Genomic DNA, 23,622 nt, shown 5'->3' with positions numbered 1-23,622 from the left:
ACTGAGGAGTGTGGTAGTGATAGGGCACTGAGGAGTGTGGTAGTGATAGGGCACTGAGGAGTGTGGTAGAACAGAGGGATCTGGGAATAAAGGTCCATATTTCCTTGAAAGTGGCATCGCAGGTAGGTAGGATCGTAAAGAAAGCTTTTGGCACTTTGGCCTTCACAAGTCAAAGTATTGAGTACAGGAGAAGGGATGTTATGTTGAAGTTGTATAAGACACTGGTGAGGCCTAATTAAGAGTATCGTGTGCAGTTTTGGTCACCTACCTGCAGGAATGATGTAAGTAAGATGGAAAGAGTACAGTACAGTGAAAATTTACAAGGATATTGCTGGGACTTAAGTTATAAGGAAAGGTTGAATAGATTAGGACTTTATTCCATAGAATATGAGAATGAGGGGAGATTTGGTAGAGGAATACAAAATTATGAGGGGTATAGATAGGGTAAATGCAAGCAGGCTTTTTACACTGAGGTTGGATGGGGCTACAACTAGAGGTCATGGGTTAAAGGTGAAAGGGGAAATGCTTAAGAGGAACATTAGGCGGAACTCCTTCACTCAGAGGGTCGTGCGAGTGTGGAACAAGTGCCAGAGGTCATTGATTGCAACATGTAAGAGAAGTTTGGATAGGTACATTGATGGTAGGGGTATGGAGAGCTACGATCAATGGATTACAGAATCAATGGGATTAGGCAGATTAATGGTTTGGCATAGACTAGATGGGCCAAAAGGACTGTTTCTGTGTCGTAGTGTTCTAAGACTGTATCTTTTATTTAAACATGAGTTCCCCTGTCTTTCTCTTCCTTAAGCTCTTACCAAACGTTGTAATGATGCCACATTGTACTTTAATGTTCTTAACTCTGATTTTATGTTATTTCGTGTTGGCCACACTGTAGAGAGATTGCTCCCTCATCCCCACCCTGATTTTCCTCAGTAACGCTTCCTGAGGAGATTGATGCGAGTGAGGCTCTCCTCCCCTATTCTAACCACATTCTATGAGAGCACCATCAAGAGTTGTCCTGACCAGTTGTATCACCATCTTGCATGGGAATTGCAAGGCACCTGACTGGAATACTCTGCAATGGATTGTGAGAGAATTATCAGGGTCTCTCTCCACCACCCTGCCCTCCAGGACACATACCAGAGCCCTCAGCGTAGTCAAAGACTCCTCCCATTGTCCCACAATCTCTTCGAACTCCTACCATCAGGCAGAAGGTACTGCCACACATGACTGCTAAGCTGAGTAACAGCTTCTACCTTTCCCCAGGCCGTGAGACTCCGAACACCCTGATACCACTCAGACACATTAATTTATGACAGTGCCAGGAGCATGATTTTGTTGCATATTTACTGTATGTACTTATGTCAACTTGCACATCTACAGAATGCTTATATTATCCAGTAATATTGTTTTATGTGCTGTATGTGATTTGTACCTTGGTCCCTGAGGAGAGATGTTTTGGTTAGCTGCGTGTGTGCCTATGATTGAATGGCAATTAACTTCAACTTGAATTTAAATCGCAGTATTGAGGAGAAAATTACACAAGTTCACATGTGTTTATGGGGTCTAACGATATTTAACAGAGAGAGATCAATTCTCAGTTCAGTGGCTGGACTGAAGACAAACCCAGATCACAAGGAAGAAAACCCACAGCAAGCAACAAACACCTGCATTTATATAATGCCTTTGACATCCCAAGCTGTCCAGAGGTGCATGATAAAAGAACCCTAATTCTCCAGTAACATTTTCCATTCTTTATGCAACTCACGCAAAATGTTGGAAGAACTCAGCAGGTCAGGCAGCACCAATGGAAAAGAATGAACAGTCGATGTTTCATGCCGAGACTGAGAAGGAAGGGGCAAGATCTCTGATCTTTACTTTTCTCTGTCATTAGCCAGTTATTACTTTCATTGCACACATCATGTCACCAAAAGCCCTAGCAAATATCTACAGATGTACATGAGGAAATAGTGAAGCAGATTCGATGGGCTGAATGGCCTAATTCTGCTCCTAGAGGATGCAGAGGGCTGTAGACTCAGCTGGCTTCTTCACACACACACACACACACACACACACACATTCACACACACACACACTGACACAAACTCACTCACTCACACACACACACACACACACACACACTCACACATTCACACACACTGACACAAACTCACTCACTCACACACACACACACACACTCTCTCACACACTCACACACACACTCTCTCACACTCACACACACACTCACACACACTCTCTCACACACTCACACACACACACACTCTCTCTCACACACTCACACACACACACACTCTCTCACACACTCACACACACACACACACTCTCTCACACACTCACACACACAATGCTCCCCACCATCGAGGACAGCTTCAAAAAGGTGATGCCTCACAGAGGCAGCATCTATCACGAGGGACCCCCATCACCCAAGACATGCCCTCTTCTCATTATTGGCATCAAGGAGGAGATACAGGAGCCCGAAGACACACACGCAATGATTCAGAAACAGCTCCTTCCCCTCTGCCATCCAGGATCTGAATGGTCCATGAACCCATGAACACCACCTCTCTCACTTTCTTTTTCCTTTGCACTGTTTAGTTTTATAATTTATAGTAATTTTATGTCCTTGCATTATCCTGCAGCTCCAAAACAATAAAATTCAGGTGATTTAAGTGGGTGATAATAAATCAGATTGTGAAATTAGCTGGAGGTATGATGCAATGTTGAGTTCATCCAAGTCTCTGCTCGGTATTGATGTTACATTAACACCTCACTATAGTACCCTGAACAATGCATACACTTCACTACTTCAACCAGATTTGCACCATTTAATAAAGCCATTAAAAACAGAGAAAAACAATTGTCACAGTGCCAGTCAGGGAAAAAGGGTTTTGAAAGCAGGTTACTTTTGAAGATGTGTTTTTGGTATGGCATTGGGTAATTAAATTTCACCATGGACAGTCCCAAGCTGCAAAAGGAGAAGGGTTGGACATGGAGCTAGCAACCCCATCTCATAAAGACACAGAGCTACAGAAAGGCCAACAGAAGCTCCAAAGACCTCATCCCTGGGAGAGGAAGGATTTAAAGACATCTTTAAAGACTGAAAGACAGGCTCAGGATAGGACTGCAAACAGTCAATGCAACTGTAGTGGTGATAGGCTTAAGAAGGAGAAGAAGATTGCGTAATTAAAGTTACACAATCATGAATGAATACTATGCATCATTACGAGTTCGTTACATTGACTGCTTTTTCCTTTCTATAGACGCTGCCCTACCTGCTGAGTTCCTCCAGCAGGTTGTGTGTGTTACTCTCTCAGTTAATGCTGCATTTCATTTCTTACAGTTCACATTCCTTACAAACCATCAGCAGAACATAAAGATCACACCAGATACAAATTTAGAATTTCCAGTTAACCTGAAAACGGACTTTAAATCCATTAACTAATGATATTGGTAACAAGCTCCCTCGAGCAAGGAAAGATTCTTACCTGGTTCATTGTCTCAGTTACTGATGAACACTGAACTTGCTTCTGTTTGATGATGTTTTCCATTATACATCGACACAGTCTCTTTTTTTGTTCCTTTGTGTATGCTTCCAAACTCAAACTGCTCCGTGATTTCTGAAATGAAAAACACAAAGTGGTCAAGAGGAGTATAAAAATCCTGTCAAAAGGCTGAAATTTAACATATCAAAAGCTACACCATAGCAGAATAGTCCTCACCGGTTATTATATCATAACCTTTTACACTTCCACAATTCTTCAGCTTAAAAAAATTCCAAAGATTTACCACCCTCTGAGTCATTTTTGTTTTCCATCTCATTGGAAGTAATGCTGCAGATTTATAAAACTCCAGTGAGGCCACGTCTGGAGTATTGTGTACAGTTCTGGTCACCGCACTAGAGGAAGGATGTCGATGTTGTAGAGTGGGTGCAGAAGAGGTTTACCAGGATACTGCCTGGATTAGAGGGCATGGGCTATCATGAGAGGTTGGACACACTTGGGTTGTTTTCTCTGGAGCGCCGGAGGCTGAGGGGAGACCTGACAGAGATTTACAAGATTATGAGAGGCAGAGATAGAGTAGACAGGCAATATCTTTTTCCAAGGGCTGAAACCTCTAAAAACAGAGGGCACCAAGGCTCCTGTAAACCAGGTGTTCCCAACCTGGGGTCTACGGATCCCTTGCTTAACGATATTAGTCCATGGTACCCCTTACTCAAAATGCTTGGGGCCAAATGTCACCTGTTGCATGTAAATATGGAATTCTTGTTATTAAGCCGTACAGCACGTATTGTAAATATCTGTTTTGAGTGGACTGGAACTTTATTGTCATTGTCTTGAGCAATGACAATAAAGTTCTATTCTATTCTAGACAATGGAGGTGTTGATCAGCCTTACTGCTTGGGGAAAGTAACTGTGTTCGAGTCTGGTGCTATGTAGCCTCCTCCCTGTTGGGAGTGAGACAAAGTCCGTGAGCAGGGAGGGTGGGATCCTTCAGGATGTTACTGGCTCTTTTTCGGCACCTTTCTGTATATACTGTAAGCCCTTGATGGTGGGTAGACTGGTGCCCGTGAAGCCTTGGGCAGATCTGACTAACCGTTGTAGAGTCGTCCCGTCCTGGAAGCTTGTACAGATACAGTGAGATAACACCAGGTGCAACAGGCTTAGAGTCATAGAAGACATCAGCATAGAAACAGGCCCCTCAGCCCATCTAGTCTGTGCCATACCATTAATCTGCCTGGCTCCATCAAAATGCACACAGAGCACAACCCTCCCATCCTTCTACCTATCCAAACATTACCAGCAGTGTGGCCAAACAACCAGCTCCTCTGCTGTGTATCAGATGAATCAAGCAGATTTGTAATTGGGAATGTAACTAACATTAGTGTGGACTTCATTACTGGCACAGTTATACTGAATCTGAATAGGAGTCCTCTACACAGACACCAGGAAGCAGTGGGCATGGTGGAAGGAATTGTAATGAAACAGGTTCTACTGCATGGGTTCCTAATGGGGTCTATAGACCCCTTGGTTCATGGTAGGGGTCCATGGCATCAAAACAGTTGGGAAGCCCTGTTCTACTGTATCTAAGCTACACTCCCAACTGTGGTAACTAAAAGTGTTCACATTCAAAACTGAAGCTCAATATCACTCAACAATTCAGCAAAACCAATGATTTAAAGATATGAAAACTCAGTCGGCAAAATAATTCTGAAGACACAGTGACTGGAATCTGGAGAAACAAACAGTGATATTTATGTTTTGGGATAAGTTCTTGATGCGTGATGTCATGGCAGTGTAGAAGTTAGCAGAAAGCTATTACAACTTGGGGTGTTGAGTTCAGAGATAAATTCCAATGCCATCTGTAAGAAGTTTGTATGTCCTTCCTGCGGAGCATGTGTGTTTCCTCCGGGTGCTCTGATTTCCTCCCACAGTCCAAAGATATACCAGTCAGTAGGTTAATTGGTGATTGTAAATTGACTTGTGGGTTAAATCAATGGTTTGCAATGTGGCCTGGCTCATTGGGTCAGATGGACCTGCCCTGCACCGATTGTCTGAATAAATAAAATGATTGTATCCACTCAGTGGCCACTGCATTGGGTGCCTCCTGCCTGTGTCCGTAGTCTCCTACTGCCGTACCTCAATGTTCAAGCTACAATACACACCACTGTTGTAACATGTCTGAGTTACTGCCAGCTTCCTGTCAGCTTAAACCAGTCTGGCCATTCTCATCTGAACTCACTCAGGGCATTTTCCCACTATTCTCTGTAAACTCTAAAGACGGTGGAAAATCCCAGGCGATCAGCCATTTCTGAGATACCCAAACCAGCCCACCTGGCACCAACAATCATTCCACGGTCATTGTCACGTAGATCACATTTCTTCCCCATTCTGATGTTTGGTCTGAACAACAACTGAACCTCTTGACCATGTCTGCATGCTTTTCTGCATTGCTGCCACATGATTGGCTGATTAGATATTTGCATTAACGAGCAGGTGTACAGGTGTACCTAATAAACTGGCCACTGACTGTATTTCTTTCACCATGGTGGAAGCAAATTCAAATCCACTGAATATCTGTAATCTCTTCTGCAGAAAATGGAATCATTAACTGCACATTGTGACAGTGATGTAATTTTAGTTCAGTAATTAAATTGTAATCTGCACATTGAGTATTTTAATAAATGATTACACACTACGTAGGAATTTTAAACATTCACAAAGCAGTGAGAAGTATCTGACGGGAAATCTAAACGTGGTAATTAGGGGAGTAACAGCCACACAATCATTAACAGCACTATTCCCAGAGCCTGTAAATGAAAACAAAAAAAAACTCTTAAAGTTACAAATTAACCTATTAACCCTGTGGAGTTTGTTAATTGAATCAACGTTTGAAATGTTCCCACAACCTATGGACTCACTTCCAAGGACTTATCACCTCATGTTCTCAATATTTATTGCTTATTTATTATTATTTTTCACTTTCGTATGTGCACTGTTTGTTGTTGTTTGCACATTGGTTGGTTGTCTGTCTTGTCGTGTGTATTTTTTCACTGATTCTGTTCTGTTTCATTGCAGTTACTGTAAATGCTCACAAGAAACTGAATCGCAGGGTTGTATATGGTGATATATATGCACTGGAGGGTTGCTGAGTGAGTGCCAAAGGATTGCTGGAGGATTGGTCAGACCCCACTTGGAGAACTGTGCTCAGTTTTGGTCACCTCACTACAGGAAGGATGTGGAAACCATAGAATGGATGCAGAGGAGATTTACAAGGATGTTGCCTGGATTGGGGAGCATGCCTTATGAGAATAGGTTGAGTGAACTTGGCCTTTTCTCCTTGGAGCAATGGAGGATGAGAGGTGACCTGACAGAGGTGTATAAAATGATGAGAGGCATTGATCGCGTGGATAGTCAGAGGCTTTTTCCCCGGGCTGAAATGGCTAACACGAGTATCAGGTTATGCAGAGAGTGGTGAGTGCGTGGAATGGGCTGTCGGCGACGGTGGTGGAAGTGGATATGATAGGGTCTTTTAAGAGATTCCTGGACAGGTATATGGAGCTTAGAAAAATAGAGGGCTATGGGTAACCCCAAGCAATTTCTCAGGTAAGGGCATGTTCGGCACAGCTTTGTGAGCTGAAGGGCCTGTATTGTGCTGTAGGTTTTCTATGATTGCTGGTGGATTGCTGGTGGATTGTTGGAGGATTGCTGGTGGATTGTTGGAGAATTGCTGAATGATTGCTGGTGGATTGCTGGAGGATTGCTGGAGGATTGCTGGAGGATTGCTGGTGGATTGCTGGTGGATTGCTGGTGGATTGCTGGTGGATTGCTGGTGGATTGCTGGTGGATTGCTGGAGGATTGCTGAATGATTGCTGAATGATTGCTGGAGGATTGCTGGAGGATTGCTGGTTGATTGCTGGTTGATTGCTGGTGGATTGCTGGTGGATTGCTGGTGGATTGCTGGTGGATTGTTGGAGGATTGCTGGTGGATTGCTGGTGGATTGCTGGTGGATTGCTGGAGGATTGCTGGAGGATTGCTGGAGGATTGCTGGAGGATTGCTGGAGGATTGCTGGAGGATTGCTGGAGGATTGCTGGAGGATTGCTGGAGGATTGCTGGAGGATTGCTGAATGATTGCAGGTGGATTGTTGGAGGATTGCTGAATGATTGCTGGTGGATTGTTGGAGGATTGCTGAATGATTGCTGGTGAAAGTTTCTTGCATACAAGGGAGAATTGGAAAATTGAATGTGACTGTGGCTCAGTAAAGTCAATGTAAATTTATTATTAAAGTATGTAGGTTTGATAGATAGATCTACCTATTTATCTAGTTGCACAATTTGTCTTCTTTTTGGTTGTTTTTGGTCATTGGATATTTGTCAGTCTTAGTTTATCTATGATTTTTCATTAATTCTATTGTATTTCTTTATTTCTCTGTAAATGCCTGCAAGAAAATTAGAAGTGAGAGAAGAAGGAATTTCTTTAGCCATAGGGTGATGAATCTGTAGAACTTGTTGCTACAGATGGCTGTGAAGGCCAAGTCATTGGGTATACTTAAAGTGGATGTTGATAAGTTCCTGATTAATCAGGGTGTCAAAGGCTATGGGAGAAAGCCAGAGAATGGGGGTCAAAGGAATAGTAGTTCGGCCATGATGGAATGGAGCCAGTGTGCTCCACGGGGTCAGTGTGGGCGGTGTTCAGGCGGGACTCATGCTGCCCCCTAGTGTTCGCTCGGCAGAAGACAAGTTGTATTATGGTCGATGGCAGATTTCTGTCACATTGATGGACTCAGGATCTAGACTTCTTTTCTGTGTGGCTATATTTTACATAAGTTTGCTGCTTCATATGTACTATGTGTGTTCTGTGCTGTGTGTGACTGCTGGTACAGTGTTTTACACCTTGGCCCTGGAGTAAAGCTCTTTTGATCGGCTGCATTCATGGGCATACATGTGTGGTTGAATGACAGTTAAACTTGAATTGAATTGAATGCTGAGCAGACTCGATGCTCCTCGGTCTCATAGTCTTAATACCAATCTCGAGGTAGCATATGGTGACATATATGTTCTTAGATAATAAATTCACTTTGAACTTTGATGAAGGGTTTCAGCCTGAAATATTAACTGCTTATTCTTTTCTATAGATGTTGCCTCGTCTGCTGAGTCTCTCCAGCATTTTGTGTGTGTTGCTTTGAAATTTCAGAAACATATCATTTAACCACAACCTTCATTTGAACCCCAGCTGTTACACCAGGACCAAATCATGCTTAGGTTCACCCATTCAACCATGTTTTACCAGATACCAGTTCCCATAGAGGGATCAGAAGTGGAGAGAGTGAGCAGTTTCAAGTTCCTGGGTGTCAAGATCTCTGAGGATCCAACCTGGTCCCAACATATTGATGTAGTTATAAAGAAGGCAAGACAGTGGCTATACTTTATTAGGAGTTTGAAGTGATTTGGCATGACAACAAATACACTCAAAAACTTCTATAGATGTACCATGGAGAGCATTTTGACAGGCTGCATCACTGTCTGGTATGGAGGGGCTACTGCACAGGACCGAAAGAAGCTGCAGAAGGTTGTAAATCTAGTCAGCTCCAACTTGGGTACGAGCCTACAAAGTACCCAGGACATCTTCAGGGAGCAGTGTCTCAGACAGGCAGCGTCCATTATTAAGGACCTCCAGCACCCAGGGCATGCCCTTTTCTCACTGTTACCAACAGGTAGGAGATACAGAAGCCTGAAGGCACACACTCAGCGATTCAGGAGCAGCTTCTTCCCCTCTGCCATCCAATTCCTAGATGGACATTGAACCCTTACACACTACCTCATTTTTTAGAAAATATAGTATTTCTGCTTTTTGCACGATTTTTAATCTATTCAATATATGTATACTGTAATTTATTTATTTATTTTATTTATTTCTATTATTATTATTTTATTTTGTCTTTTTTTCCCTCTGTATTATGTATTGCATTGAACTGCTGCTGCTAAGTTAACAAATTTCACGACACACATCGGTGATAACAAACTTGATTCTTCAATGTCTGTGTGGCACTACCTCCTGTACCTAATAAAGTGCCACAGAGTGTACATTCATGGGCTGTAGCCCGTCCAATTCAAGGTTCAACATGTTGTGTGTTCAGACCACTGTTGTAACGTGTAGCTTTTGGGTTACTGCTGCCTTCCTGTCGCTTGAGACAGTCTGACCGGTCTCCTCTTCCTCTCTCATTAACAAGTTGTTCTCACCCACAGATCTGTTGCTTACTTGATATATTTTTGTTTGTCATACCGTTCTCTGTAATGTAATCCCTAGAGACTGTTGTGCATGAAAATCCCAGAAGATCAGTAGTTTCTGAGATACTCAAACCACCCGGTCTGGCACGAATTCCACAGTCAAAGTCACTGAGATCACATTCACACTTTAAATGTATCTAGTGACTTGGCCTCCATAGCTGGCTGTGGCAATGAATGCCACAGATTCACCACCCTCTGGTTAAAGGATTTGCTCCTCATCTCTGTTCTAAGTGGATGTCTCTCTATTCTGGGGCTGTGCCCTCTGATCCTAGACTCCCCCACTATGGAAACATCCTCTCCACATCCACTCCATCTAGGTCTTTCAATATATGATGGGTTTCAATGAGAACTCCCTCATTCTTCTAAACTCCAGCAAGTGCAGGTCCAGAGCTATCAAATGCTGCTCATGTGTTAACCCCTTCATTCCTGGCATCATTCTGTGAACAGTGGGTTCATGGACAGGGAAGGTTTAGAGGGAAATGGGCCAAATGAGTGTGAATGGGACTAATGTCGATGGGCATCTGGGTTAGCATGTATAAAATGGCCCAAAGTACCATTTACGTGCAGTATCACACTGTGATTCTATGAACTTAAGTTGCCTGGAGAAGCTTTTCTGGTACATGCCTATTAAAGTGGGTATTAAAATATATTATAAAAACAATCTTGTAAAATAAAATATTAAAGGTTTTAATATTAAAAGATTTCAAGAACCTACCTCAACATATGTGATGTAAAACCGATATTAAAATATATTTTAAAAACAATCTTGTAGAATAAAATATTAAAGGCTTTAACATTAAAAGATTTCAAGAACCTACCTCAACATACGTGATGTAAAACTGGAGACCCTCAGGCGGACCTGTGAAAACAAGGTGTAATTGTTTGATATTTCACACTTAGCAAGCTTCATGCAGGCTTCTAAAAATACAAGTGGTGTGAACAGAGAGGCGCCTTCTCTGTTCACCCGAAAACACCATCCAGTTCAGTGATGACTAAGCCCATGGCAGTGGAGAGCACTGGAAAAAGCTGCAGAGGTTTGTAAACTCAGTCACCTCTATCACTACACCACCATTGAGGAAACAAGACCAAATAAAGTCAAAAAAGGCCAATTGAATGAAATAACGAAAATTAGTTTAAATAACATAATTTGTCCGCTAGCTTGACCACGATCAGATTTCTGAATGGACAATGAACAAACCCATGAACACTACACATAGTTCTGGCTCTCTTTTTCCACTAATTTGATGGTGGATTTTTAAATTAGGAACCTACATTCTTATTCCTGCTAAAGCAGAAATGTTAACGTTACTGAGAAACACACAGCATTAACATTTTAGGACTGTCTCTAGCCAGTGGAAAGTGCTGGAAAAAACTGCAGAGGGCTGTAAACGCAGTCACCTCTATCATTACACCACCATTGAGGATGCCTTGCAAAGGCAACATCCATCATTAAGGGCACTCACCACCCAGGACGTGCCCTCTTCTCATTGCTACCATCAAGGAGGAGGTACACACACTCAACAATTCAAGAACAGCTTCTTCCCCTCTGTCATCAAATTTATGATCGGTTCATGAACCTACATACACTACCTCACCATTTCCCTCTTTTTTTGCCTTACTTATTTTTTTATTTCTTATTATAAATTATAATTTTATTTTCTGTAATACACTGGAATGCTGCCATAAAAGAACACATTTTACAACACACCATGTCAGTAATATTAAACCTGCTTCTGATTCACCTTCAGTAATATATGGAACTTTTTACATCATTCCACACTATGTTAATGAAACTACCTTTGCAACACTGTTTGATCCACACTGACATCACCAAGGCACACCATCAAATCTCTCCACCAAAAACAGATCTCAAAATTTCTCCAAATGTTCAAAGAGATTTTGACCCCACTCTAAGTTTTAACGGACAAATTGCTTTTGCTCCTAGCCTATGAAAACCCAGCTTGCAAAGTTTCCAAAGACTCTGCGATCAGTCTCCAAATTATTTTCAGAACATCCTGTAGTGGTCCTGGATTTCAACACTGATAAACTAGTGTCCCTGTCAAAGTCAAAATAAATTCATTATTAAATACGTACAGAACACATCACTATATACTACCTTCAAATTTATTTTCTTGCAGGCATTTAAAGTATAAAGAATATAGAATTTATGAAAAACTATACACAGATAAAGACTGACAGACAACCAGTGTGCAAAAGAAGATAATCTGTACAAATAAAAATAAATAATACTGAGATCATGAGTGGTAAAGAGTCCTCGAAATGGAGTCTATAGGTTGTGGAATCTGAAGTTTGAATGTGAGAAGGCACTGCTTCAACACTCCAGCTGGCAGTTCCGATGATTAGGATGGGATCTGGGCCCTTTCTTACACAAACAAAGACAAACAACCTATGTGCAAAAGAAGACAAAAAGTGCAAATAAATATAAGTAAATAAAAAAAAGTGAACAAATAATACTGAGAACTGACCATCAAAATCTCCATTATCTCCCTCTGTTCAGGAGATGCTCCAACTGAACCTGGGTCAGGAGGTGAGGGGCTGAGCCCTAAGAAAAGCTTGAATAGATGGAGTGCAGGAGAATGAAGGCAGGTCTGATAGGGCTGTGGATTTTGTGAGGGGCATAGGCAGGTTAAATGCAAGTAGGCTTTTTCCTCTGAGGTTGGGTAGACTAGAACCAGAGGTCATGGGTTAAGGTTGAAAGGAGAAATATTTAAGGGGAACCTCTTCACTCAGAGGATGGTGAGAGTGTGGAGTGAGCTGTCGGTGGATGCGGGTTTAATTTCTACATTGAAGAGAAGTTTGCGTAGTACATGGATAGGAGAGGTATGGAGGGCTATGGTCCAGGTGCAGGTCAATGGGAGCAGGCAGAATAAATAGATGAGCCAAAGGGCCTGTTACTTTGCTGTAATGTTCTCTGACTCCATCTAGAAAATTGTTGGGACGTGATGGCTCAGTCACGTTCTGTAAACCAACATTTATAAGTGTTCTGTTTCCTGGTATGTAAATCTACAACAACATGCTGGTATTTGACATAGAAACATAGAAAATAGGTGCAGGAGTAGGCCATTGGGCCCTTCGAGCCTGCACCGCCATTCAGTATGATCATGGCTGATCATCCAACTCAGAACCCTGTACCAGCCTTCCCCCCTATACCCACTGATCCCTTTAGCCACAAGGGCCATTTCTAACTCCCTCTTAAATATAGCCAATGAACTGGCTTCAACTGTTTCCTGTGGCAGAGAATTCCACAGATTCACCACTCTCTGTGTGAAGAAGTTTTTCCTAATCTCGGTCCTAAAAGGCTTCCCCTTTATCCTCAAACTGTGACCCCTCATTCTGGACTTCCCCAACATCGAGAACAATCTTCCTGCATCTAGCCTGTCCAATCCCTTTAGGATTTTATACATTTCAATAAGATCCCCCCTCAATCTTCTAAATTCCAGCGAGTATAAGCCTAGTCGATCCAGTCTTTCATCATACGAAAGTCCTGCCATCCCAGGAATCAATCTGGTGAACCTTCTTTGTACTCCCTCTATGGCAAGAATGTCTTTCCTCAGATTAGGGGACTAAAACTGCACACAATACTCCAGGTGTGGTCTCACCAAAGCCTTGTACAACTGCAGTAGTACCTCCCTGCTCCTGTACTCGAATCCTCTTGCTACGAATGCCAGCATACCATTCACCTTTTTCACCACCTGCTGTACCTGCATGCCCACTTTCAATGACTGGTGTATAATGACACCCAGGTCTCATTGCACCTCCCCTTTTCCTAATCGGCCACCATTCAGATAATAATCTGTTTTCCTGTTTTTGCCACCAAAGTGGATAACCTCACATTTATCCACATTAAATTGCATCTGCCATGAATTTGCCCACTCACCTAACCTATCCAAGTCACCCTGCATCCTCTTAGCATCCTCCTCACAGCTAACACTGCCGCCCAGCTTCGTGTCATCCGCAAACTTGGAGATGCTGCATTTAATTCGCTCATCTAAGTCATTAATATATATTGTAAACAACTGGGGTCCCAGCACTGAGCCTTGTGGTACCCCACTAGTCATCACCTGCCATTCTGAAAAGATCCCATTTAATCCCACTCTTTGCTTCCTGTCTGCCAACCAATTCTCTATCCACATCAATACCTTACCCCCAATACCGTGTGCTTTAAGTTTGCACACTAATCTCCTGTGTGGGACCTTGTCAAAAGCCTTTTGAAAATCCAAATATACCACATCCACTGGTTCTCCCCTATCCACTCTACTAGTTACATCCTCAAAAAATTCTATGAGATTCGTCAGACATGATTTTCCTTTCACAAATCCATGCTGACTTTGTCCGATGATTTCACCGCTTTCCAAATGTGCTGTTAACACATCTTTGATAACTGACTGGAGCATTTTCCCCACCACTGGTGTTAGGCTAACCGGTCTATAATTCCCCGGTTTCTCTCTCCCTCCTTTTTTAAAAAGCGGGGTTACATTAGCCACCCTCCAATCCTCAGGAACTAGTCCAGAATCTAAAGAGTTTTGAAAAATTATCACTAATGTATCCACAATTTCTTGGGCTACTTCCTTGAGCACTCTGGGATGCAGACCATCTGGCCCTGGGATTTATCTGCCTTTAATCCCTTCAATTTACCTAACACCACTTCCCTACTAACATGTATTTCCCTCAGTTCCTCAATCTCACTAGACTCTCTGTCCCCTACTATTTCTGGAAGATTATTTATGTCCTCCTTAGTGAAGACAGAACCAAAGTAGTTATTCAATTGGTCTGCCATGTCCTTGTTCCACACGATCAATTCACCTGTTTCTGTCTGTAGGAGACCTACATTTGTCTTAACCAATCTTTTTCTTTTCACATATCTATAAAAGCCTTTACAGTCAGTTTTTATGTTCCCTGCCAGTTTTCTCTCATAATCTTTTTTCCCTTTCCTAATTAAGCCCTTTGTCCTCCTCTGCTGGACTCTGAATTTCTCCCTGTCCTCAGGTGAGCCGCTTTTTCTGGCTAATTTGTACGCTCCTTCTTTGGACTTGATACTATCCCTAATTTCCCTTGTCAGCCATGGGTGCACTACCTTCCCTGATTTATTCTTTTGCCAAACTGGGATGAACAATTGTTGTAGTTCATCCATGTGATCTTTAAATGCTTGCCATTGCATATCCATCGTCAACCCTTTAAGTATCATTTGCCAGTCTATCTTAGCTAATTCACGTCTCATACCTTCAAAGTTACCCTTCTTTAAGTTCAGAACCTTTGTTTCTGAATTAACTATGTCACTCTCCATCTTAATGTAGAATTCCACCATATTATAGTCACTCTTACCCAAGGGACCTCTCACGATAAGATTGCTAATTAACCCTTCCTCATTGCTCAATACCTAGTCTAGAATAGCCTGCTCTCCAGTTGGTTCCTCGACATGTTGGTTCAAAAAACCAACCCGCATACATTCCAAGAAGTCCTCTTCCTCAGCACCCTTACCAATTTGGTTCACCCAATCTATATGTAGATTGAAGCCACCCATTATAACTGCTGTTCCTTTATTGCACACATTTCTAATTTCCCGTTTAATGCCACCCCCAACCTCACTACTACTGGTAGGTGGCCTGTACGCAACTCCCACCAGCGTTTTCTGCCCCTTAGTGTTACGCAGCTCTACCCGTATCGATTCCACATCTTCCCAGCTAATGTCCTTCCTTTCTATTGTGTTAATCTCCTCTCTAACCAGCAATGCTACCCCACCTCCTTTTCTTTCATGTCTATCCCTCCTGAATATTGAATATCCCTGAATGTTGAGCTCCCATCCTTGGTCACCCTGGAGCCATGTCTCTGTGATCCCAACTATATCATATTCATTAATAACAATCTGCACTTTTAATTCATCCACCTTGTTACGAATGCTCCTTGCATTGACACACAAAGCCTTCAGGCTCGCTTTTACAACACTCCTAGCCCTTATACAATTATGTTGAAATGTGATCTTTTTTGATTTTTGCTCTGGATTTGCCTGCCTGCCACTTTTACTTTTCACCTTACTACTTTTTGCTTCTACCCTCATTTTACACCCCTCTGTCTCTCTGCACTTGTTCCCATCCCCCTGTTGTGAACTAACCTCCTCTCGCCAAGCCTCCTTAATTTGATTCCCACCCCCCCAACAATTCTAGCTTAAAGTCACCTCAGTAGCCCTCGCTAATCTCCCTGCCAGGATATTGGTCTCCAAATGATTCAAGTGTAACCCGTCCTTTTTGTACAGGTCACATCTGACATAAAGGTCAGAAAACACAAGTGAAAGCCATGTTATTTTGGGAAATTTAGAGCGGAAATATAGAGTGGAAATAAAAGGAAAAACTATGAACAAAAAACAGGTGTCACACAAAATGGGGAATTGAAAAACCTTCTTTTGCCATCTAAATAGTAGGTGGCAGAGAGGAGATGTGGGGTAATCAGAGAGCCATAGGTGTGCTCGTGGAGGCACAGAACGGAACACGTTTCGGGTGATATGGTCACAGGGACTCTGGCAGATCTCTGTGAACATTCTCATCACCAATTGTTTGGAGACTCCAATACATGGAGTTTGCAAGAGGCTGCAAATGGTTGGAGCCTCAGTGAGCTCCATCCTGCCTCCCCAGAGTTGAGGACAGCTTCCAAAGGTGGTATCCATCATGAAGGACCCTTGCCATTCTGGAAACCACCTTCTCATTACCACCATTGGGGAGGAGGTACAGGAGCCTGAAGACGCACACTCAATGATTCAGAAACAGCGCTCCCCCTCCACCATCAGAATCAGAACCAGAACCTTCAGCCCATGATGTTGTGCCAAACTTTTAAACAAGTCCAAGATCAACCTAATCCTTCCCTCCTACGTAACATTGCATTTTTCTATCATCCCTGTGCCTATCTAAGAGTACCTTCAATGTCTCTGATGTATTTACCTTTACCACCACTGCTGGTAGGTTATTCTACACAAAACTATCTACCTCTGACATCCCCCTATACATTCCTCCAATGACCTTAAAATTACGCCCCAGTATTAGCCATTTCCACCCTGGGAAAAAGTCTCTGGCTGTCCACTCTGTCTATGCCTCTCATCATCTCGTACACCTCCATCTGTGTACGTGACAGAGACATTCACTGTCAATCCCCATAAATATTAAAATGAACAGGCAATATAATGGACGAGGTTCTGTAGAAACTGGAAATCCAGGTAGTTTTGATCCTCATGGCATGAGCACCTTTACCACCATCCATGGCAGAGCATTTCACACTCTCTGTACAAAATACTTACCTCTAACACTCCCTCATCCCTCCCATCACCTCAGAATTATGCTTTCCAATTTCTGACTCTGATCCAAAAGCTTACCCTTTGTAAGAAGATGCACGTCTATGTCTGATCGCTCCAACACAAAAAGGAACAAAACAGTTTCCAGAAAATGATATCAACATGCTATCTCACAGGAGAAAGGCTAACAGCTTAAAAGTGCATTATGAGAAGATTTCAATCTGCAGGAAGTGCAGCATTGAAAGTATAAATAGAATTTACTGATACCTTCTCCTCGCTGGTATCTTGTCTCCAAAGTAGTCTAATCAGGTAAAGCAAACACTGTGATGTTGCTTCCTTTGATAATGAGGAAAATATCTCAGTCCAAATTTAACCCACACCAGAAGTAGGTTAGCTGCTTCTTTCAGCCTAACCTATTTTGCAGCTGCTCAGTAAAAGCTACTTGCAAAGTGGAGGCTGGAAACACACCATTGAAAAACCTCAGTACACAATAACCAGTTGTCGCAAAACTGAAGGTAGCCCCACAGGAAATGCACAGAGGGAAAATATCAACTCAACAAAATGCCCTTTTCACTTAGACTTTGAAAGAGGTTGCTAGAATTAGCTGAAGGTCACTTCTAAAATGCAGGGCAGTGTATCAAATGTGTTAAACAAGAATAAGGATTGTAAGACACCTGAAAGAACTTGTGCTATAGCTCAATCCCTTCTTTGCAAAACTTGAGAAACTGAGTTGCTTGGCATTTTATTTTCAACTCCACGGAAACTGTCTGATACAAGGTGAATAAAGGACAAAGGAAAAGTAGAGCCAAACATTTTCAATTCTCACTGGCTAATCTTGTTCTGTTAAGATATTATTAGAACATAGATTATAGAACAGCTCAGTACAGGCCCTTCAGCCCACAATGTTGTGCCAACCTCTTAACCTACAATCTAACTCTTCCCTCCCACATTACCCTCTGTCTTCTATTATCTATGTGCTATATTTAGTGAATTCCAATATGACTAACGAATATCTTGGAAATCTACGTAAACAAAATCTACTTTTACTTTGCATTAATTAAAAAAAGTTATTAAATAATATTGGTCCCTCTGAATGAATGTTATAGAAGTAATTTTAAAATTCCATAATGATATTAGCTAAACCTAACCTGCATCATGAGTAGCTTAAAAAGGCAGTGAGAAATCTTCACGCATCAAGTGGACAATCCAGACGATAATGATTCGAAGAGCAAGCCCATGCTAATAGCAAAGGCCTTGCTTTCTTAAAAAAGCTGCTTTCAATGCCAAGCAAAGGGTTTCATGACACTGACTTAATTTGTCACATACACTAGAATGACATGTCATTTCCTCCTTCCAGCTGAACCACAACACAATTATAGATTGTGTACCAGTACACTCCATTGTCTATTTATAACACAGCCTTTCAAAGCGACACTCTCTGGAATAAGATGGGGGGAATCTAATCACTAGACCACTAGAAGAATGTGAACGTATGCTATAAACATGGATTTGTGTTTTCTGAACGATGGTTAATTTCTCCATAAAAAATAAAATCTGCAGATGCTGGAAATCAGAAATAAAGTGCTACAAATATATCACATGAGGTAGCACTTGTGGGGAGTGATAGGGAGATTCACAAGTGACCCAGATTCTTCATCCCAATCAGTCCGTGCTGACCACAGAGCCCACCAGCTAGGCCCAATTTCCTGCGTTCATCCCCACCCCTCTGTGTACGGATCCAAGTGCTTCTTAAATGTGACCACTGTACCTGCCTCAACCACTTCCTCTGGCAGTTTATTCCATATCCTCACCACATTCCGCCCCTCAGGTCATTTCAAAATGTTTCACTCTCACTCTACACATTGTCGTTTCTCTTCAACATTTTTTATCCCCCCTCAGCAAAACCCACGCACCCACTGCTAAATTTAACAAGAGGGCACAACTAAAGCATAAAAACTACCATAGATATGGAGAGAGGAAGATTTGTAAAGCTAATGTAGGCCCTAAGTTCAAACTTATTCCCAAAGTACATACATGTCATCATATATAACCCTGTGATTCATTTCCTTGGGGACATTCACAGGAGAACAAAGAAATACAATAGAATCAATGAAAAACTACACACAAAGACCAACAAGGTCTGTAATAGACTAAAAGAGGAGGAATTTTAGAGGCTAATGAGAAGAAATTCTAGAGTTATTTTATGTCTGCCTTCATTATAAACCTCAGCAAAACAATGAACAAGGCATTGGAAAAGTTAGCATCAGTGGAAAAAAATCTGCAGGGGCAACACTACATTCCGTCTAAATAGCCTCCAACCTGGTGGAACGAACATCGATTTCTCCCAGTAATATTCTCCCCCTTCACACTTCCCTCTTACGGAATTCCCCACTCTGACCTCTCACTTTACCCTAGACCCCCTGCTCCACCCCTTTCTCCCCATGATTCTTCTCCTTTCCTATCAGATTCCTTCCTGTCCAGCCTTTTGCCCCTTCATCCACCTTCCCCCACCTTCCCCTTCCCGGTCTCACCTATCGCCTGCGGTTCTCACTTCCATTCCCTCCCTCACCCACTTTCCCCTCCCTTACCCACCTTCCCCTCCCTCAACTTCACCTGGTCTCACCTATCCCCTGACAGCTTGCACTCAACGATTCAGGAACATCTTCCCCTCTGCCATCAGATTTCTGAATGGACACTGAACCCATGAACACGACCTTATTACTTTTCTTCTTCTCTTTTTGCAGAGTTATATACTTTGATAATAAATGAACTTTTGAACTACTTACTTAATTTAACCTTTCTAATATATATACACACACATAAATTTAAACACATATATACGTTTACTCTAATTTACAATTTTTATTATTATGCATTGCATTGTACCACTGCCACATAACAACAAATTTCATAGCATATGCTCGTGATATTAAATGTGGATCTGATTCACCCCCCCCCCCCCCACCAGCTTCTTACTCTGGCTTCTGTCCCCTTCCCTTCCAATGCTGATGAAGGGTCTCGGCCAAAACATTCACTTCCATGGACGCTGCCTGACCTGCTGAGTTACTCCAGCATTTTCTGTGTGTGTTACATGGGAAAAGTCAGTGAAATTGAATGCCTAGAAACCCTTGGAATCCCGTGATCTGCATCTTTGGGGCTGAAAGAAGTGGCTGTAGAACTAACAGTTAACTTTTTCAGCAAAATGCAACAGTCCAGAAGTTGGAGCAAATGTCACCCCATAACTAAAAAGTAGTAGAGACCACATCAGTAGCAGACCAAATGCCAGAACGGAGAAAGAAATTGAGGAGTCTGGTTGGGTCAATGTGGACTTAAGACAGACACACGGAGACCAACATCCGGTGCTGCTGGCAGATCATCAACTCGGTGAAAGACGCTCTTTGGTTGGCCCGAAACTTGATGATCTACCAGCACATGGAGATGTCCGTGGCAGAATGCTGCCGGCTGGCACACTCTCGGCTGCAGGAGTACGTGCTGAGGGACGCACTGAAACTCGGTGCAGCCACCGCAAGGGCCTGGTGGGGAAGGACCACAGTATAGGTTTCTCCACCCGTGGGAGTGGGAGGGGTCGGTGGGCGGGGAGTAGACCCCTCAACAGTGATATGCTGAGCTGAACTACTGGAGTGCCACGTGGGTGGCTATAAATACGGATATGTACTGAGTATAATGGAAACGTATGTAAAGGATGAAAAGTTATTGAATGGTTTATTGTATATATTTATTTTTGAATAAAGTATATTTTGAAAAAAAAAAGATATGTACTTTGGAGCAATCTGCTGCTGTCTTTTTGAGCTTGCAACCAATAGAATAGATCCGTACAGCAGGGAATCAGGACCTTCGGCCCATCTCATCCATAGTTACCCAGGGAATGTTTGACTCTTTGCCCTACAGATCTCTCCTACCAATGTACTTATCTAGATGGTGTTAAAATGTTGCCAGAAATAATGTGCCCACCTCAGCCATTATTCCTGGCAGCTCATTCCAAATACACACCGCCCTCTGTGTGAAGAAGCTGCGTCTGATGTCCCTTTTAAATCTCTCACCTCTGATCTTAAATCCATGTCCTCGTGCTTTTATCACCACCTACTTCGAAAAGGGGGAAAGTGCTGTCTCCCTTGTGAAGTGTTGCCTATGTCCCTCATGATCTTACGTACCCTGATCAGTGTTAGAGTTCAGAGGCCTCAGCTCAACAGGCTTGGGTGAGGTAGGCACTGGCAAGCACCTTCTTCATTCATCATCTGTTAGCGCATAGTTAGAGCCGTGACGATGGCTCCAGGAGCCGTGTTGAGTTGTGTTCTTTGTGTGAGATGTGGGAACTCTGGGAGACCTTCAGCCTCCTGGGTAACTGCATCTGCACCAGGTGCACCGAGTTGCAGAATGTGTTACAGAACTGGAGCCGCAGATCAGTGACCTTTGGCTCATGAGGGAAACTGAGGTGGTGATGGATTGGAGCAACAATCAAATAGTCACCCCGAAGCTTTAGGAGGCAGGTACCTGGGTGACTGCCAGGAGAGGGAAAGGAAATGGGCAGCCAGTGAATAATAAGTATACCACTTTGGGTACCGTTGAGGGTGACAACCTACTAGGGGGGAACTGCAGCAACTGAGTGTGGCTCTGTGACTCAGAAGTGGGGGGGGAAAGAGGACTGTAGTACTGGCAGGGGATTCCAAAGCTAGGGAAGTAGTCATGAGATTCTGTGGACATGAATGAGACGCCGAATGGTATGTTGTTTTCAATGGTGCCAGGGTTAGGGATCAGGTCCAGGAGGTATTGACACCAATGACGTAGGTAGGAAATGGGAGGAAGTCCTGAAGAGAGAATAGAGGGATTTAGGCAGAAAGCTGAAAAGCAGAACCTCCAGAGTAGTAACTCTGGATTGCTGCCAGAGTAGGATGTTTTTGCAGATCTATGTGTAGTTGAGGAACTGGTGCAGGCGACAGGGTTTCTGATTTCTGGACCATTGGGATCTTCTGGGGAAGGTATGACCTGTACACAAAGGACAAGTTATACCTGAACCTGAGGGGGGACCAATACACTTGTGGGCAAGTTTGATAGAGCTGTTAGTGAGCATTAAAACTAATTTGGCAGGGGTAAGGGAACTAGAGTGATCCAGAGGAGTGAAAAATTGCAAATGTCACTCCACTCTTCAAGAATGGAGAGAGACAAAAGGCAGGAAATGATACAGGCCAGTGTTCTGAGCTCAGTGTCTGGAGTTGCAGTGTTCTGAGCTCGGTGTCTGGAGTTGCAGTGTTCTGAGCTCGGTGTCTGGAGTTGCAGTGTTCTGAGCTCAGTGTTTGGAGTTGACTGTTAAGAATATATTTTTAGGGCTGTTGAGACACGTGACAAAACAGGCTTTCCTTAAAATGGTTTCCTCAAGGGAAAATCTTGCCTGACAAATCTGTTGGAATTCTTTGAAGAAATAACAAGCAGGATAGACAGACGAGAATCGGTGGATGTTGTGTATTGATTTTGAGAAGGCCTTTGACAAAGTGCTGCACATGAGGCTGCTTAACAAGTTAAGAGCCGGTGGAATTACAGGAAAGGTACTAGCATGGATAGAGCATTGGCTGATTGGCAGGAGGCAAAGAGAGGGGATAAAGGGGGCCTTTTTTGATTGGCTGCCACAGGGGTCTGTGTTGGGACCGCTTCTTTTTACATTATATGTCAATGATTTGGATGACAGGATTGACGGCTCTGTGGCCAAGTTTGCAGATAATGCGATGATAGGTGGAGGGGAAGGTAGTGCTGAGGAAGCATGGAGGTAGCAGAAGGACTCAGACAGATCAGGAGAATGGGCAAAGAAGTGACTGATGGAATACAGTGTCGTGAAGTGTATGGTCATACACTTTGGTAGAAAGAACAAAAGCATACACTATTTTCTAAATGGGCAGAAAATTAAAAGATCCAAGATGCAAAGAGATTTGTGAGTCCTTCTGCAGATTTCCCTAAAGGTTGAGTTAGTGATGAGGAAGGCAAATTGCAATATTAACATTAGTTTTGAGAGAACTAGAATATAAAAGGAAGCTGTAATGTTAAGGCTTTATAAGGCACTAGTACGTCATCACTTGGAGTACTGTGAGCAGTTTTGGGCCCCTTATCCAAGAAAGGATGTGCTGACATTAGAGAGGGGGTTCATGAGAATGATTTTGGGAATGTATAGGTTATCATATGAGGAGCATTTGATGGCTCAAGGCCTGTACTCACTGGAATTTAGAAGAACAAGGAGGGATCTCATTGAAACCTATCGAATGTTGAAAGGCCTAGATAGAATTGATGTGGAGAGGATGATTCTTGTACAAGTGGGGGGACTGTAGGACCAGAGGGCACAGCCTCAGGTCCATTTAAAATAGAGATGAGGAAGAATTTCTTCAGACTGAAGGTGGTGAATCAGTGGAATTTGTTGCGACAGGCAGCTGTGGAGGCCAAGTGAATGGGTATATTTAAGGTGGAAGTTGACAGTTTCCTAATCAGTCAGGGCATGAAAGGTTATGGAGAGAA

At 42.8% G+C, this 23,622-nt stretch overlaps 1 protein-coding gene across 8 annotated transcripts in view; it reads right to left on the bottom strand.

The window, feature by feature from the left end:
• Nucleotides 1–23,622, bottom strand: part of rgs3a (regulator of G protein signaling 3a) — a 385,868-nt gene that overhangs the window by 117,632 nt on the left and 244,614 nt on the right. For all 8 annotated transcript variants that reach the window (XM_072240592.1, XM_072240593.1, XM_072240595.1 and 5 more), the window contains 2 exons: nt 10,628–10,668; nt 3,507–3,638 (listed from right to left, as the gene is read on the bottom strand). In XM_072240592.1, the coding sequence (XP_072096693.1) occupies nt 3,507–3,638; nt 10,628–10,668 (173 nt within the window). The remainder of the gene's footprint in view (nt 1–3,506; nt 3,639–10,627; nt 10,669–23,622) is intronic.

The sequence above is a fragment of the Mobula birostris genome, chromosome 22 (genome assembly GCF_030028105.1).
Source record: "Mobula birostris isolate sMobBir1 chromosome 22, sMobBir1.hap1, whole genome shotgun sequence".
NCBI lineage: Eukaryota > Metazoa > Chordata > Chondrichthyes > Myliobatiformes > Myliobatidae > Mobula > Mobula birostris.
The sequence above is the reverse complement of the archived record's forward strand: the minus strand, read 5'-3'. Positions and strand labels throughout refer to the sequence as shown.